This window comes from Aquila chrysaetos, chromosome 7 (assembly GCF_900496995.4).
Source record: "Aquila chrysaetos chrysaetos chromosome 7, bAquChr1.4, whole genome shotgun sequence".
NCBI classification, from domain to species: domain Eukaryota; kingdom Metazoa; phylum Chordata; class Aves; order Accipitriformes; family Accipitridae; genus Aquila; species Aquila chrysaetos.
In genome coordinates this window covers 2,178,639-2,197,617 of record NC_044010.1, presented here as the reverse complement: position 1 = coordinate 2,197,617, position 18,979 = coordinate 2,178,639, and the positions used below count along the sequence as shown (strand labels likewise).

Genomic DNA, 18,979 nt, shown 5'->3' with positions numbered 1-18,979 from the left:
GGAATTTTGTGGAGCAGGGTAGCAAGGAAGGCTCCTGGAGAAGATACTGTAGGGAAACATCCTCTAGGAGGAGAGGTCAAGAAGCTGCTTATTTATTCAGACCTTGAAAACCTATTTATCCAATGCTCAAGAACCCAATGTAAATAGAGAAAGCACAAACTGAACCCAAGTCAACTTTTCTCATTTCTTCTTTATTTCTTCTAAAACACAGGCTCTTGTTTTTTTCAGAACATACGTGAGGCAGCTGGCATTCCTTGTACCAGAACTTGACAGCAAAACCAATTCCTGTGGTACTTTCAATGTTCTCACTATGAACAGAAAATCTGCTGGATACAGTAGGCCTTACTAAAACTGTTTCCACCTCAGTTTACGTGAGGCACCCTTTTACCAGTCTGCTGTCTAAAGAAAGGAACAGTCTTCAGCTCACAAAGACACTTGCACATCAGATTTCTATTTTGATTGCTTGTGTCACAGGATCTGATTTACTGCTGGACAGAGGCTTGATTGAGATCAGCACAGATCAGTTTAGCTTCATCCTGGTGAACTGCCCCCCCTTACACAACCCTTTTGGACAAGTGTGACCTGCTTAGCATGACAGTGAGTCATCAGGTTGGCTCAAATTGTCTCCCCATATCTTTGAGACGGATGATTAAGATCCAATTGCAGGCCAATTGAAAACTTAACTAACTTCAGCAGGGCCAGTAAAGCAACTCAGTTAAAGCTGAAATGAATTAATCAGTGAAGCATCCAAGGACTCTATCAGGGATCATACACAAGTGTTCACTGCTGTATCAGTTTTCCACCCAGACACATTTATTTCAGTTGTGACTACCTGTCAGAAGGAAATAGTAGCAACATTTCCTAAGGCATCCTCTGGTAAGGTTCTCGTTATTCTGAAATAATGTGCCTTTCTTCATAGATGAGCTCTAAATGGAACTATATGCCACCTTGTTTTTGCAGAAGACCATGCTGCAGGAGTACGATACTAATCAAAAGGCATCAGCATCTGATGTTTAGAATTAGGAAGTGGGAGTAAGGCTACTAGGCATTTATGCTTTTCTCTGAGTCAGTATGAAGGACTTCCAAGAAAACTATGCTCCTGACTTTGCCTGTCTGAAAGATGGGCAAATAATGCCTCTTTATTGTGTATTTGTTATACATTTTATTGTTAGTCTCCACCCTGCCACTCTGTCTACTGATCATCATTGCTCCACAAGATGATGGATGTCCTACTACAGTCCTCCCCCTCAGCATACTCACAAAATAATTCTGATTTCATTTGTGCCACTGTATACCAGAAATGTGAAAATACTGAATGGGTCCTCCTCACAGAAATGACAGAAATTCTTACTTGAGGTCAATTTACAGCATGGGGTTAGAATTAGTTGCATTATTTGCCTAAATTAAAAAAAAAAAAAAAAAAGATAGGACTCTCTCCCACTATATCTAATGGGAATAGAAATGTGAAGGAAGCATATGGTAGAAGATGAAAAGGTAGAAGCATGGAATGATCTTAAGAAAACATAAGGCTTTTATTCAGGCTCTGTCTTCCCTTTGGAAGCTTGGTCATAAGGTGAGAAAAAAAAACCCACTGACATTTTACAGGGCAAATTCCTCAAATTACTTTTGTATAGCTTGAAGTTTCATGTTATCTGCAGTACCAACAGTAAGTCCAGGTATATGTGATTTGAATAGAGATGTGCAAACCTGAAGAATTATCATTTACCTATTGCGAGTACTACTTAGACAAGTAAGAGGTAGCTCTAGGACTGGCATATATAACTGTGAGTATCTGGTTAAAGCCCAGCTTGGCAATGGCAGACCAAGCAGGCTGCATATGTCTGGCAGCTTCCTCAGAATTTAACTAAATCTAAACTTAACACTGCAATACAGTGAAGCTATTCCTCAAACTTCCTGTGAGGTGAGGGTTTTAGACCTGTTATTGAATCACCGAACGGACTTTGTGGGTCCAAGAACATCTGAGATGCACAAAAGAAAGACAGACCAGAACCTCAAGAAAGCTCCTGCAGCTGGATGGTGAAACTTGTTTAAATTGCTCTGTGGTAGAATGGGGAAGTTTTCTTTGGCCATCACTGGTGCTTCAGGAGTTTCTTGAAGGGCTTCTTTATAGGAACATCTGGGTTGACTGTAGCAATTTCATCATCAGCTCTCTAGCAATATTTGCAAAGCTGGTTGTCTCCATGGTTCCAGAATGAGTCATGTAAAAGAGTGCTGAACTTGTCCTGTGTCAGAGCCTCCCATGTGTGACTGATCCCCTTCTGCTAGCTCACACACCAGACCCCATTTCATGGCTTTTCCTCATCTTTCATGGTTTAGTCACATCACAATATTCCTTTACTTGCATGGCAAAAATAACATCTGCAGGAGCTTTCCAACGTCCTGTGATTGAAAATAAGATACAGCAGGGATTCTGTGTGGGTCTAACATTCATGTGAGGATAACACAAAAGAGTGCCTTCTCACAGCTTTCACAGCAGGTCATTTTGATTGACGTATTTGTAGAGGCTACAGGGTGGATTGTAGATTCAGCTGGTATGTCAAACCAGATGGGAGAATTCCACTGAGTACACAATGAAATGAGGAGTGCAATTCTATGGCTTTCTCTGCTTCTAACAGATGGATGGGAAAGTAAAATATCTCTCCACAATCTCCTTTTCTTTCTGAGGGCCACCTCTATTCCTCTCATCACCTTCCTCCTCTCTTCTCCATCCCCTGTATTTTCCTTCGCAATTTGTGTATCCCTTCAGCTTTTCCTATCTTCTGGCTTTTCCACATAACCATCCTTTTCTCTGCCTTTCCCTCCTCTGGGTCTTACTCATTGCTCTTACTATTCTATGACCATAGGTGTTCCCAGTACAGAAAGAGCGGAGGATACATGACAAGATGTGCAGCTCCAGAAGGAGCTAGTGAAATTTTCTATCTCCGTGTGGAAAGAAAAACACAAGAGCAGGTCAGGGAATGAGTGAGCCTTGTGGCATTAGAGGTTTGGCAGAGTTCTCTTGCTATTTTGGGAGCTTGTTGAACTAGATGGAGTCGATAAGCCTTTTTTCTTGTAATTTTATTCCTTTTTTTCTTTTCTTTTGGTGATTCAGTTAAGGAACCCAAAGATGTTTTCCTAGCTCAAAGGAAGCCTTTGTAAGTGTCAGAGACAAAAGAAGTCCCCCATATGCTGGGCTGGTACAAGTAGTTACCTTATATTATAGCTTTCAAACCAGCAAAACCTATCATTAAGGTTATGTTTGGACTTTTATTATAATCTCCCATTTCAGTGCATGGTCTCAGCTCCGGAGGTAAAATTTTTTAGAAAGTTTGACCACAAACTTTCCCGTTGTATGTTTCTTAGTTATGCAAGTGAAAAAAGTTTCCCATTATATGTTGTGTTTAGATGCTTTTTGCTCAAGGAATACTAAAAAAAAATTGAAATAAAATAGAGGAATTTTGAAAGGTGAAATTAATCCTAAATCATTCTAAAACAATTCTCTGCAGCAAAAGCAACTACTGTGTTTTAAAACTTAGCCTTCTACCTACCGGGTGGACTTCCCTTCCCCAGCAGCACATAACTGTCTATATAAAGAAGGTAGCTGAAGCAAGCAGTGAGAGCATCCTTCTCTTTCCACAGAGCTACAAAGGTCTTCTACAGGAGGCACCAACGTTGCTGCAGGGCTGTTAGTGCATCCAGCACATTTTACTTTCAAACTCAGATACCCCTAAATGCAGTATTGTAGTGCTTTGTGCCATGCTTCGGAGTTTGACCCTGGACCTGTAGAAGTGAGGCTGTGCATAAATACAGGAGAACACACCATCTACAAGCCATTAAATGCAGCAGAAGTGAAAGAAAAAAAAAAAAAGGTGCGTTCAAAACCCCCTGATCATCAGGGCCAGAGTTGTTCAAAATATACAGAGATTTTCTTGGCTGCAGACTAAACAGAAGGACCTTGTTTACATTATTTTTGGCAGGGTGGCAGGTGTATGGTAGAGCTAACTGCAAACCTTCTGGGAGAAATAAAATGCACAAAGGCCGCCTTTGCCTCTGGGAAGCCTAAATGGCCAGCCCAGGATCAGGAAGGAGTTAAAAGAAGCTGGGTCCTTTGGGCTGCTAAAACGCACTTGCTACTGGTCTTGAATTCCCCCCAAATGCATCCCGGCTGTACCGAGCACCGCTGGGGGCTTCCCACCACCATCTCCCGCCTTGCTTTGAGCCGTGGCCATTTCAAGGCCTTCTCCCCTCAGCCGCCATCCAGGTCTTTGCGGCCACCCCGTGTTTCTTCTCAAATACCGCCGTGACACGAGAGAAACGGGTGGCAAAGTCTGCTCAGCGAACGGGCAACGTGTTTGCGCCTCTGCTCGCTGGCGGCCTCGCCTGTTTTGCGGCAGGGATTGGAGCTGATTTACCCGGAGCCCCTCCAGGCTGCCCTGTGCCCGGGATTCCCTCAGGGCTCCCCGCCATGGCGGGTAACGACGGTCCTTTTGCAATGGCGGAGGGAGGGCGATGAAGGTGGGACAAGGAGGCCTGAGGAGGGTCACTCGGGCTCTGGGGAGCTGACGACTGTGGCCTTCCCTGGGTGAGGGAAGGAGCCAGGCAGAGGCAGCGAGGAGGCGGAGGGAGAGCAGCCACAGCGGCCCCCGCCATGGGGCAGGAGTGGAGCCTGCCTGAGGGGAGCCCGCCTGAGGGGAGCCCACCTGAGGAGAGCCTGCCTGAGGGGAGCCCGCCCGAGGAGAGCCCGCCTGAGGAGAGCCCACCTGAGGGGAGCCCGCCTGAGGGGAGCCCGCCTGAGGAGAGCCCGCCTGAGGGGAGCCCGCCTGAGGAGAGCCCGCCTGAGGAGAGCCTGCCTGAGGGGAGCCCGCCTGAGGGGAGCCCGCCTGAGGAGAGCCTGCCTGAGGGGAGCCCGCCTGAGGGGAGCCCGCCTGAGGGGAGCCTGCCTGAGGGGAGCCTGCCTGAGGGGAGCCCGCCTGAGGGGAGCCTGCCTGAGGAGAGCCTGCCTGAGGGGAGCCCGCCTGAGGAGAGCCTGCCTGAGGAGAGCCCGCCTGAGGAGAGCCCGCCTGAGGGGAGCCTGCCTGAGGGGAGCCCGCCTGAGGAAAGCCTGCCTGAGGAGAGCCCGCCTGAGGAGAGCCCGCCTGAGGGGAGCCCGCCTGAGGAGAGCCTGCCTGAGGGGAGCCCGCCTGAGGGGAGCCCGCCTGAGGGGAGCCCGCCTGAGGAGAGCCCGCCTGAGGAGAGCCCGCCTGAGGGGAGCCCGCCCGAGGAGAGCCCGCCTGAGGGGAGCCCGCCTGAGGAGAGCCTGCCTGAGGGGACGCCTGTCAGCTACTCGAGGAACTTTTAAGTGTTAAAACCTGAGCTGTCTCTGGAGCTCAGGCTTCAGCTGCCAGACCCCCGGTTTTATCCACAGAGTCTTTCGCAGGTACCCTCTTTGCTCTTCGTGCCCCTTGACTGGAGGAAGGTCTTCGTGAAGGCCCAAGCAGTTGCCAGAAGCGTGAACGTGGGGCAGAAGTTCCCCCCACCAGCCACAAATGCTCCCCGTTGCCCCCGGCCCCGCACTTCTCATGACATCAAAAGTGCAAAGAGCGTGAGGTCAGGCGACAGGCAGCGTCGCAGCCGTCATTATTTGTTCTGAAAAAGGTTCAGTGAGGCACAGCCGCCTCGCTGTAGCTTCCAGCCGACATAGGCAGGAGCTGAATTTGTTTTTTCAGGCTAACAAATTTAGACTTAGTTGTCACCAACTCAGACTGACTGCCTACATCTTTTTAGGGATTTGTCCCCAAAGCTAACGCATGTCCCAAATGCTGTTCAGTACTTACAACTTCCCCTGCAGAGTCTCGAAACCTGATAGGGTTTTGCAGAGTTCATAAGCTCCACAGGAGGGAGTCTTTACCTATATTTAAATACTGCACCTATCTACCGAAGATATTTGTCACCTACAGTAATGATTGGTAAGGGCCGATTTCTGCTTTTTCTGCAAAAGAGTGGTGGATCAAATGGAATTCCACGCTAGAGTGGGCTACTGCAGACAAGGGACCTGGAGTGAAGGAACCAGGAATGACAACTGCAGCCTGCAGCGCAGCTCAGGAAGGCAATAGGTGGTGGATTTGAAGGACTTCTAAGGCAGCCAGCGTGGACTGATTGAGAGCCTCCAAGCAGGTTTGGCTGGGGAATGGGTCCAGAGAAAACAGGGAGCTTATGGAACATTCATGACTGCCATGTTTAATGTTCCTGGTGGAGGATGGTTTGATACTACTGATTTGAGAAAGGTTATAAACCTACCTGTTTTGAGGGCAAGGTTCAAGTCCCATCTCTTTACCTGTTTCCTTTGCCGTTATTGAGACAATAGTAATGGAAAATTCATTTACATGCACATTCTTGCTGTGAATCAGGACAGCAGTAACCTTAATGACTCATAAACACATTAGTCAGTGCAAAGGTTTTATAAAGAAGATTTCTTAAAGTGGTTTTCCATTTCTAGCTCCTCTAAATCTTGAGTAAACAAGTGGTTTTCTTTATAGATGATCAGAAGCTCCTTTTCTACTTGCATGTTGGCGAATATTCATGGTACATAAAACCACTCCATTCCTATGTCAAGTGCCATTAAAAATGGGGCTTTCCATACAGGGAAGTTACAGGGGCTTGACAGTACAAAACAAATTTCTCAGACTCTGCTTGGAATAGAATAAGACAGAAAGCCCAGATGCACAGTCTGGTGGTCACTGCAATAATCAAGCATAGCTCCTATCTTATCTGCCTACTCTGACAGCCAAGATCTTTCTTCCCCAGGCATCCTATTGTATGCTCTGATAACTAAGCAGAACAGAAGAGGTATTTCTCTCCCTAAATGGCCTCCCCTCTTTCCTCTCTCATTTCTCCACCTGCAGCTACTCTTCTGATAGGCACTTCTCCTTCAGCAGAATGCTTTCTATCAGATCAGGTTTTGCTGGATGTCCCTGAGAGTAGTGTAACCCCTGCCCTATGCTGATGGATTGAATAAAGCCACTAATCGTTAAGTGAAAGTTACACCAGACATTGTATGGAGCGAAAGGAGGGGGCACAGTTTTCTGCCTCTAGGGCTTGGCAGATTTCACAACAAAACAGCTGGCTGTGAGACATGGGTGCTGATGGAATACATTAATTACTGTCGTCAAGGTTTTAGACACACTTGTGTGCTGCTGGTAATACCAGCATACAGGATTATCAGAGAAATCGCCTGTGAAAAAGAAAAAAAGTGGAGAAGGGAAGAAAGGAAACTGGAAAGAAGGTTGTCTGATTCAGGCCTGTGCTGCATTTGCATGGGCAGTCTCATCCACTTTGACCAGTGCATTCCTTCGCCTCCCCTTGGTTTCCACAACAGGCGCATAGAGTTTCTCTGAACATAGTGAAGTCACTCAAGGCCTTTTCTGTCCTTACCATTGTACGGATTTATACAATAGCAGAATTCTGCTTGATGATTCATAGCGACATAATTTAGAGCCAGCCTTCCCTGTTAGAGTTATATACAGCTTAATGGCAGCTTGGCTGTAGTCTGTAAAAGCAATAAGCAGTGGGGAAGGTACTAGTGGATTTTGTTTTATAATTAAGAGATCATAAAATGAATTTGGCTTGCTGTTGGCTCCTTCTAGTAAAATCTGACATGTCTATTTTGTACATCGATTTTAGTAACATTATCAAACCACGTCACTAAGTATTCAATATTTGCATTCAGTTTGCTCCTATTAAGTGAGAAGTGATGACTAGCTTAAAGTGGCGTTCACTTGAGCCTGGTTCTGTTCACCCACTCACAATGTCTGAACATCTCACCGTCTGCCATATATGTCTTCTTTCCCTTGAGACAGGGCAGGAGGACCCAAGGCTATGCCTACATGGCCCAGTGCACAGTCTGGAAGAGACAGATGAGAATCCATGTTCAAAACTAACTCCAAGTGCAGTATAGCTAAGGCAGTAGATAGAATAGTACCAAACTATTGGCAGCACAATAATGATTTTGGTGCAATGTTGCCTTAAGTTAGCTATGCTCTTTCTAATGCCTGTGAGTTTCATGCAATGTGCCACCTACACTTATACTGGGAGATTTTGTCTACATTTACATTGTCCTTTTTTGTTGTTTTGGGGTATTCTGGTGGGTTTTTTTCTCCGTGCAAAAAAATGAACTCTGTCTTCTGGCCAAGTGGTGCAAGCTGGCCTTCTGCCATACTGCTCCAGGCCAGGACCTACTGAATAGGACTGTTCACCCAAAAAAGATTTCACTGCAGCATGGTAGGAGGGGTAGTGGATGGCATTCACATCCCCACATACTGGCCCCATGATGTTCTTGTGATCATGTTAATTGTAAGGAATATATAACCTATTTGGGATTACTTTGGAGACCCATGGCCACTGGCACCAGTTGAAACACCGCAGTTCATTACATCGGTTCTTATGCAACTTGGGACAGACATGACCAGGCCAGCACCCTGTCCTCTGAAGAAGACATCAGTCTTCACGGCCTCAAGGTACTCGCCTGTCGTGGTTTAACCCCAGCCAGCAGCTAAGCACCATGAAGCCAGTGGGATGGGGGAGAGAATCGAAAAAAAGTAAAACTTGTGGACTGAGATAAGGACAGTTTAATAGGACAGAAAGGAAGAGAATAATAATAATGATAATAAGAATAATAATAGTAATAAAATGACAATAATAAAAATAAAAGAATTGGAATATACAAAACAAGTGATGCACAATGCAATTGCTCAGCACTTGCTGACTGATGACCAGTTAGTTCCCAAGAAGTGATCTGCTCCCCTGGCCCTCCAACTCCCCCCAGTTTATATACTGGGCATGACTTCATATGGTATGGAATATTCCTTTGGCCAGTTTGGGTCAGCTGTCCTGGCTGTGTCCCTTCCCAGCTTCTTGTGCCCCTCCAGCCTTCTTGCTGGCTGGGCACGAGAAGCTGAAAAATCCTTGACTTAGTATAAACACTACTTAGCAACAACTGAAAACAGCAGTGTGTTATTAACATTATTCTCATACTAAATCCAAAACATAAGACTATACCAGCTACTAGAAAGAAAACTAACTCTATCCCAGCTGCAACAAGGATGCTGCCTATGATTTAAGGAATGCTGCTTATGACCTGCTGCCCTGAATCATGCAGCTGTCTCCTGACCACACAGACCCATATGTCCCTTGTACTTTGGCCCTGCGCTCCTATGGAGCAGAGGTGGAGTATACTTTTGGGAGCAGACACGTGCTGCAGTACCCTCTAGAACAAGCTGGGTCAAGCTGGATCATGACAGTTTGTGGCACCAGGCATAGCCAGTGTGAGAAGCCTGGCAACTTTTTCCAAGCAGACAACATCAGGATTGAACCACTGGTCCATCTGTTCACAAGTTGGCTTTGCTGCTTTTTGGCTTATGGGGCAGGGAATAAGTACAAATCGTGATGCTGTGGTGACGCTGTCTGTGCACATGAAAACCAAGGTTGGCATCAGAACAGCACAACACTTGATACCTGGGTCCTTTTGGACAAAAACTGAGGTACAACTGGAAGAACTTACAACCAATCCACCTCTTGCCCTCTCAGAGGGTTTGGCTCTTAGCTCCTTCAGGATAGGTGGGCTGGACGGCTGTGCTGCCTGAGGATCTGAAGACACCTCTGGGACACAAGCAGCTTGTCCATCCTGGGTGAAGGACCACAAGCTCTTTGGGAGAGGAAGATCAAATACTGAGCAGGGGTGTGAACATCCCCTTGCCTCCTGCTGAGAATTCCTTATGGTTTTCTCCCAGCAATCATTCTCTTCCATCCAGTTAGCATCCTCCATCTTTACCTCTGCCTGGGATTACTCTCACAGGCAGACGTTCTCTGCAGGTCTCTCATCACCTACTACCTCTGGAGTAGGGAGGTGATGGCAATGAAGGTGTAGCTGTATCCAGCTTTCATTAGATTCACATGTGCAGGCAAAGATGCTCTCTGGAGACCAGTACACTGTGCTGCTGCCAACAAGCAATCTCCTGTATCCCATAGCCTGATGCCTTGTCTAGATTTGCTGCTTGGCAAACCAGATTGGATGGCCTGGAGAAGAGATCTGGATAGGATAGTACGCCAGACAGTATGGAAGTACCTCAGCTGGAGACAGATGATAGCACGCTAGGTGAATCATTTCTAGATTGAGAATTTTGTGCTATTTCAGGTGGCACCTTCTACCATCCTTATGTCTGAAACATGTCCCGTATGACATGTTGGATAATTCTTGAGTTAGAAAGGAGGAAAGGGAACTTGTGCCAGAGGGACACTGTGGTTTGGCTTGGATTTGAGGTTCTGCTAGAGGTGTCCTGGGCAAAGGCATGTCATGACAACCAGCTCACTATTTCTAGTGTGTTTTAACCTTCTTGTTCCAGGCTGTGTAAAATGTGCCTTTCCTATTTTTGCTTGGAGCAGGCTGCTGGTTTTTGCTAAGTAAGCATTTAGCTGGGACTAGAATGAGCCCCAGTTAAAGTTGTCCAACTGGTGGCTGGAGCTTATGTCACTGGCACTGGCACGTTAGAGGTAGAGATAAGGCTGAAGGCTCTGGGGTCAGGCCCCCGCAGCTGTGAACCCTGTTACCACCTGCAATGGGTTTCCCAAACATGACTATGGCTATTTGAGGGACAAATTCTGGAGTATTGTAGCCAAGCTGAGTTGCAGTTTGTTCAGCAGTCAAAGCAGGTTCTAGGGTTCTTTCTGCAGTGTGGTAGAACTTTGTATTTCTGCCTCATTTCTACTGGGATCTTGAAATAATAGGGGAAAGTATTTTTATACTCAGTCTATACAGAACCAAGGCAAGGCTACATTTGCAAAGTCATTGAATCAGTCAGTGGAAGAAGTGGGAGTAAATGTCACAAGTCTCTGGCATTCAGTCCACTTCTCTGTTTGCTAGACACGATGGCCCATCTTTAAGTTCAGAGGCGAGCGATGAGCCTCACTGTTTTCCAGCACAAGACCCAGGCAACTGGTGAGGCTGAAGGGACCTGTTAGCTTTGTAGTTCAGGGCAAGGGTGCCTCTGCTGCCCTGTGGACTAGTTCATTACTAAACTGAGCTGCCTTTTTGTAAGGCCCACCTGCCACTTTACGTGTAGCGGGGTAGAGGTCAGGCCACAACACTCCAACTAGTCATTAAGAGAAAAAGCAATTGACCTCTTTTGCTTACAGTAACATTGCTGATCTCCAGCTCTGAAGTGTTTATTTTGAAAAAGATTCTGTCACTGCTACTGCACCAAGGAGACAGAATAATGCCATTAATATTGTTTGTTTTGGTTGGAGGAAAAGCACTCTGAACCTCTAACAAATATCCTCTTGTTAGCAATTGGAAACGTATAATTAGGACAGACTCTCCAGTTATTTTAACGAGATTTCAGTTTCCTCTCTCTCTCTCTCTCTCTCTCTGTCGCTCTCTTTCCCATTTTTAATGAGATACCAATTTCCTCCCTTCTCATTTGCAGATGCCTTTCCAATAAAACAGACAGCTTTGATTTTCATCTTAGCATGCATTCTTAGCCTTAATTTATTCGTCTACATAAGTTGCCCACCGCACTCTCCATGTGCTAAACGGCTGTTAATCGCTGAAAAATTAACAAGGTGTTTAACGCCAAAAAAAAAAAAAAAGGCTAAAAAAGTCTTTTTCTTGTTAGGTGGAAAGGCTTGTATTTTTCTCACATGGCCAAAGCTTAACTAATTCTAGGCACTGAGGGCAACACAGGACACCTTTTTGCAACTACACCTTATCTCTCCTCTGCTACACTGCTTCTACTCTGTACCTACTACTTCATCTTTCCCCAGACCTCTCCCCCAGCCTTCTCCCCTGTAAGCCAGAAAGAAATCCTGCACTTTCCTTTTGTAAAATTGACTCTAGGCCAGTTTATTTTAATTGCAGAAATGCTGTCAGTTTGTGGGCAGCCTGGCAGGCCCTGGAAGATTTGTAGGTGTTGAAGGTATGAAGAGAGAGTCCTTTCTCAGTGTAGTTGATTCAGTACAACCAATTCTTCCCCTGAGGTTTGGGGAGATGCAGCCTTGGCAAGTTCAGTCAGTAAACTATTTATTTATGAAAAGTTATTTTTATTTCACTTAAATAGTGAAGTCTTTAAGACTTGCAGAAATCCTGAAACAGCATGGAGTAGAGATCACCTTGTGGCAAAGAATCTGGGCTTTGTGTTTTATTCAGCCCAGCTACCAGATGAGATTTTCTGTAGGTTTGATATGTCTGAGATGTGCCATCTGAGATGTAACTCACTAGTTCTTATCTCTGCAGAGCTGAGATGGCTCCATGTTTGGATTTTGTCTCATGTCCAAGAAAGATGGTAGATGTTGCATGATGCTGAAAATGCTGCACTAGAGAAAATGGTCCTGTTGAGCCATCCTGGAACATTTTCCCTCTCTTACTCTGTTACAGACGGAGAAGTGGCTTGTGCTCATTGTCTCATCTCAGTTTTACTCTGATGTCACGCTATTGTGGCATCAGAAAACATTTTGCTCCCTTTGTTTCCAAACGAGTAATCTTCTGTAACAGTCCTTTTCTTGGCTGATGTGCCTCAGTCAAACCAAAGTCACTGGACTCTGCAGAAGGGTAGCAAGGTCATACCCTGAAACCTTCCAAAGTTCTGTGTAGGGGATTGGACAAAATGGCCTAATTGCTTTCTGATCTCAATTCTGTGAATTTGCATTTATGTTCCCATGACTTCATCTTAAAATGGAGTTTGAATCAGCCTAGGAGGTGAGCCACCAGCAATCTCTACAACTCCCAAAATGAACAGTACTTGGAATTTGAACTTAAAGTCTACAAGTCTTTAATTCTGAGGACCATATCTGCATGACCTCAAATTATAGGGAATAATTAGCCCACATCTGATTTATCAAAGTCAGATGTAAAACATATGCTGCCCGAGGGGCTGAATTTCATGGAGAGTTTGGTCATAGGTGATAAGAAGTTGCATTGTTTCTCCCAGACCTGTACAAATCTACTTAACCAAAGCACTAAAAAATGTGTTGGCAAACACCCAGGCCAAGGCAGGTGCATTTGTGTGTAGAGCTCCAGCTGAATGGTGGAGCCAAGGGGAACAAGCCAAGGGAAGCAACTACCTGTAAGATCTCTGAGCAAGGTCAGAGAGCAGCAGGGCAGAGGAGCCTGCAAGGGGAACATTGCTTCACTAGGAGTTATCTAATGAACCTAACACCATCGTATGAAATCATTGTATTGTTTCATGCTGGGGTACCCAATTTCTGCTTGTATCCCAAAGATCCTTTGTGAACAGTGGATGTATTTTGCGACACCCTTACTTAGACATAGTTGTTCTGTTGGTTTAGTTAAAGATTTATCAAGTCCCTCACTTGTATCCGTGCTGTTTGGCTCAAGAAATGGTGCTGAGAGTTGGGCAGGGTGGATGGGGGAGGCAGCTGTGCAGCTGCATGGCCATTAATGCACAGCGTGATCCGCGAGAGCACAGACTGCAGGTGGTGCTGCTGGGGGCAACACAGTCACCTATGGAGAGTGAATCCACACCTGCTTCTACCGGTGCAGCTTAGTTCTTTACTAGAGGAAGATAATCTATACCAGGATAAGCATAAAATGTGACTATCCACAGCTGAGGCAATAATTCAAAGGTAAAAATAAAGTTAAGCCTCTAACCAAAACAGTATATGCTGGTACAGAAATGTATGCCCAGCTAGGCCAAATGTGTAAACCACAGTGAAAGATTATTATTATTGTCAACACTTTTTAGGTGCTTAGGATGAATTCCCTTCTGTTCTGCATGTGAAAAGGCTTTTGGGAGGAACCCTTAAAAGCCAAGATCCTATTTACTCTGAGTCAGCATTAGTGTGAAACTTGCATATGTAAGTTTCTATAATAACAAGTTCACTTAATAACAATAGTGTCCTGGAGAAAACTGCTGCCCTCTCCTCCTTTCTGTACTGGTGCATATGTTCCTCAGAGCCATCCTTTCCAGCTCCCACTCTCCATGAAAATGAACTCTGCATATAATTGTTCTCCTTAGCACAGATAATTTGGATCTTCTGAATGAAAAGTACCACAAAGGTAGAACAGAAAAAGTGGTAATAATTACTCATTCGAAATTCATTTTCCTTTTTTTGGCCATTTTGCTGGAAAGACAGGAGGCTGGAAAGACAGGAGGCACAAAGATTGAGGCCTCTTAAGGTATGGGGAGAGGGGGATTTCTGTCAATCATAATGAGGGACATTGGCTGGGTAGTTCTGAGTAATCTTGAGACCTCTGTTTCTGTGAAGACTGCAATACCATAGTCAGACAGTTTTAAACTCTCACAATTAGTATAAGCTAAATAAAAACTAAGGTATTACTCAAGCAGAGTTGAAAATAGAGAATTCTTTAATGACGAAAGCTGTAACAAGAGTTGGTGGCTCAAAGTTCAGGTCACTAAAATTCAGAATTAAAGTTTTAACCATAAGAATAATGAACCCTTGTAGCACTTTACCCAGGGACACCATAAATTCTCTGCCACTTGAAGTCTCTTGATGGAGACTCATTGTCTTTTTAAAAGGTATGCTTTGATTCTGCCACAAATTAATGGCTGAGATGAAGCAATTGCTTGACAAAAATTTTTTTAGTATGTTATATAGAAGTTAAACTAAATCATGACAGAGTTCCCTTCTAGACTCTATAAATCTATGTGAGCCATCCACATGTACTTCCAGCATGAAACACCAAAGAGGGTAAAGTATTACAGTTTGAGTAATGAGATAACTATGAAGAAACCAAAACATAGGTGGGCCACTGAGAAAAAAAATATCTTTCCAGTGACATTTATTAGCTGTGGAACTCCATCTACAAGAGATGGTGAGAGCCAGTTCTTGAGTCATTTGAAACAGTGCTGCATTTAAAAGAAGTACAGAAGTACCGAATATAGCAAAAGGAGTGTGCCTTCTTTGGTCCCAACAGACTATTAAAACAATGGACTTTTCCACTTCTACTTCCATAATTTTTATGACAGTGTGCAAAATTTGGAGAATATTAATGAAGACCTATCTCACAGGAAAATTACTGATGATGACTGAACATCCATGGGCATGTTCATGTTTTGGATGCCTGTAGTGAACCTTTGTGAATAGTGTGGAAGCTAATATCACCCGGTTTTTTCCTTCTTCCTCATCTCATTTGCCACAGTACATCAGTGAATGCTGGTGATCACTAATTAGTTGACTATTGTGGAAAGTCAGAGAAAGTGATCACTCAGTCTCTCAGCAGGTCAGTACCTGACACTGTCAGGCAGAAGGTTCGCAACTGAGGACCTGACAACATCTGACCATTGCTTGGTATCCAGGAACTGTCCGGCTGAATGAATTGAGGCCATCACTCGAAGCAATGTTAAAAGAGATTCAAGGTTAGACTTTAAGTGACTTCTGCACTTAACAATGTATTTTACAGGAGATGATAATTTCTAGGTCAGAATACTCTGTAAGCATGGCTAGTACATTGATGTGGGGACAGTGGGACGGCAGGGTAGGGTAAGAGGGTAATTGGCAATGGTCGGCTAAAATTGTGCCTTACGTCTCATATTTTGGAGGCTTGCTGGGCACACCAGAAGCACTAAAAGGCAGAGAAGTATCATTTCTGTGAAGGGGTGAAGTATCATTTCTGTGAAGCTTTCTGTTTTTCCAAGAGTGAGCCCCAACTGGCTGTGTTACTTTAAGTTGTTCTGGACTAGTATTGGAAAGGCCCAGGCTCTTCATTAACAGTTAATTAAGCTGCAGTGGCCCTTCCTTCCCATCAGGGGTTGCCTTCATTTGCAGATTTAGTTAAAGGGATTCTGTCAAGTTGGTTAGGCTTATAATGTGACTGATCTTTACAGCTGCATAGTCCAGCAGGAAATGCCCAGAACGCACCCCCAGGGCTCCGTCTGTCTCTCTAAACTAAAGCCCATCCTTCAAAAAGCACAGAACTGCTATTTTTTCAAGCCGCATTTTATAGCCCTGGGTGTGAGTCAGGATGTGATGCATGCTTACAGGCTGCACCCTTGTGCTCTGAGTGCAAGCGCTAGCAGGTATTTACACATGTACGGTAGGCAGGCCAGTGAAATACTTAGACTGGAATGGGACAATCTGAAAAGTAATCCTGCAATGGATGCAAGAGGTGCAATAGACACAATTTTATTACTGGGAGAGCAAGTGGGTTTTCAGACAGATAGCTAGGTGCAGGCTCCATTCAGGCTGGGGTGAGAAGGGCAAAGGTTCAGGAGGTATGTCAGTCGAGCGGGTTATCCACTGAGCGTGCTGGCCACGGCTGGAGCAGCAGGCAGGGAGTACATCTTCTCTTCTGCAGCTAGTTAATGCTGGCAGGAGAAGTAGCCATATGGCTACCTCTTTTGCAGAAGTTCATACTTGTTATGCCTCTGTATGCCCAACTGCATAAAAATATCAAAAGAATAAAAAGCCTAAGAAGTCATGTATTCAAAAGTTAAGAAATCCCAGGATTAAAGTTGCCCGCCCAAGCTTAGCTCAACCTTTTTTTGGAAGTGTGTTATGATGTCAGCTTTGTTAACTTAATTGTTATTCTACTTTGCAGATTGCTTGCTCCATTCAGTGCACAAAAAAAAAAGGGTGCTCAGGGACTGGATCAGGGTTATGCTGTTAAGGAGGTACATATCAGTGCAACTTGGGCCTCACTTCTTACAGATGGTGGAAGGTGGAGAAGAGATTTCATAGTCTCCCAGGTCAGGCAGTTGAATGCTGTTGAAAAGAGGAAAGCAGGTGTGGGTAGACAAGATCAATGAAGCACTGTGGTAGTAAAACCAGGAGCTTGCCTCAAATTTTGGGCAAGGTTTGACAACTTTGTTCTTATCTGAGTTTCTGACGTGATTTCTGCTTCCTCCATTGTGCTTGTTAAAGTTTCTCACTTACTTATTCTGTGCAGCATAACCAGCACAGAAAATTATTTTTTCCGGCAAATGCCAGTATTCTCCCAGTGTCTGAGCAACCATTTACAATTTTAAGTCATTAGCTGTTTCAAATCATGTGCAATTTCAAGTTTGTAATTCATCACAACACTCTCTGCCAACACTTGCTCCATGACAGAACAGAAGACTGACTGCTGGTGGTTCTCTGAGCACATCATGGAAAAAGTGGCTTCTTGGGAAGGCAGGAGTTCATGGACACACACAGGCTTTGGTACCAGCCAGTTAACAACGTCGTTCTCCTGTGGTGGTGAAGATAACCACATCCACTGAAATCCACTGCACAAGAAGCACCATGCAGTCAAATATGTGAGTGGCAGTACTGGGTGCCAACAGGACATCCTCCTACTACTGTGTCAACCCTTTTTTAGGCTGCCATTTTTTAGGCTGCCTTCTCATCACCCTGCTGACCTAAGAGTTTGTTTAGTTTGTGCCTTTTGCATTCATCTGAGAGGACTGATAATTTCTCTAAGAATCACTCTCACGCACCACAAAGTTTCAAACTCGAGTCTGCTACAAATCCATCTGATGTCATCAGTTATCCTAACCCCGAGCAATCCGGCAGCATAGCACTGTTGTTTTCCTGGCTGTGTGACAGCAGATTAGCTCAGAATGGCCCAGAAAAAATATTTAATAACATAACAGTGGCCAATATGCAATTCTGGACATTTCTCCTTTAGTCTATAAATCAAACAAATGACTTATCAACCCCTCCTAGCCTTAAATTTTTTTTTTTTTTTTTTTACATATAGGTAGCATGCACATATAGGAAAGCTTCTAAGAGGCTTAGCATTGTCCTGATGGTTTGCATGAAGTAATGGCTGTTAATCGGGTGGGACATCTGTGCTATCACATGACAACATCACAAGCTTGAAAGAATTTTTGCCCATAATAAAATAGCATAGTTCATACAAAATCTGTGAATGTTATTTCAAGAGAGAGAAGTGAACTTGCTAAAGGCGATACTGTGGGTCATTGAAAAGAAATAAACCCCTGCACTGTCCCTTACTTTAGTGGTGTTGCAATGGATAGCTTATTGTCGTAGATGGTGACATGTAATACCTCTTCCCATAGAATAACTGTAGGTTGAAATACACTGTAGTAAGTGGTTTTCCAACAACTGTAAGAAATCCTGACCCATGCAGTTCCTGCAATGTGTAGGTATTTCACTGTAAGTGGTAACATCTCATGTTCACAACCAGTTTCTGCGTGGGACCCTCTCTTAACCGACATGTACGAGAAACTTTCTTGTAGATCAATACCAGTTTGAGTTGAGAGACCTAGTAACATCTTGTGATTCTTGTCAGATGTGATATTAGAAACTCAGGAGGTCATACAAAGCAGAACTAATCCTTAACATCAGGACTCCTGGGCTGACATAATGGAGTTGGATGAAGGCCATCCCTGCAATTGGTAAACCTGTACTGGTGCATGCCTTCTCCTCCTTCGCACCCCAGAGTGCCCTCCTCACCCTCAGAGGGTGACCTGCTACAGCGGTTTACAAAAACTGGCAAGGACAGGCCTTTCTAAAACTATTTTCTTTAGCGCCAATTGTGGCAAAAATAACTTTTTTTTTCAGTATGAAAACCATATCCAAGTGATTCAATATTTTGTACTTGAATGTAATTTCCTCTTTTGGGCCAAATGGCTTACCACATCATCAGCACATTTGTTCTCTGTACACATGGTATTTTGAGATAGAAGCATATCTAGGGGAACTGTTATCTATTAGAAGCTGAATCCTTTTTCTCCTGGCTTGTTCAACAGCCCACTTTTAGGGGATTTAAATTCCTCTCATCCTTATGTTCCTATCACTGTTTGGAAAAAATATGTAGGAAATTATGAGTGACAGGTAAAAGTAAGCAAAGAACAGATCTCAAAAGCCAGTGGCATCCTTGGTGCTGACTACTGAATACTCCATAAAGAGTCTTGCATGAATGCTGGGACACCCTGATAGCTTTGGTTCATGGACATTAAAATGAGATAATCAGTGATCTAATCATTGGAGCACAATTCTCTCATGACTTCACCCTCTTCATTGACTT

The 18,979-nt window shown here is 44.5% G+C and overlaps 1 protein-coding gene across 1 annotated transcript; it reads left to right on the top strand.

The window, feature by feature from the left end:
• The first annotated feature begins 4,648 nt into the window (after positions 1-4,648).
• Positions 4,649-5,338, top strand: LOC115343926 (basic salivary proline-rich protein 3-like). Its single transcript, XM_030020514.1, has one exon. The coding sequence runs from the start codon at positions 4,649-4,651 to the stop codon at positions 5,336-5,338; it is 690 nt and encodes a 229-aa protein (XP_029876374.1).
• Positions 5,339-18,979: the final 13,641 nt, after the last annotated feature.

Coding starts and splice junctions, on each gene's coding strand:
- LOC115343926 (XM_030020514.1), top strand. CDS start 4,649: ATGGGGCAGGAGTGGAGCCTGCCTGAGGGGAGCCCGCCTGAGGGGAGC.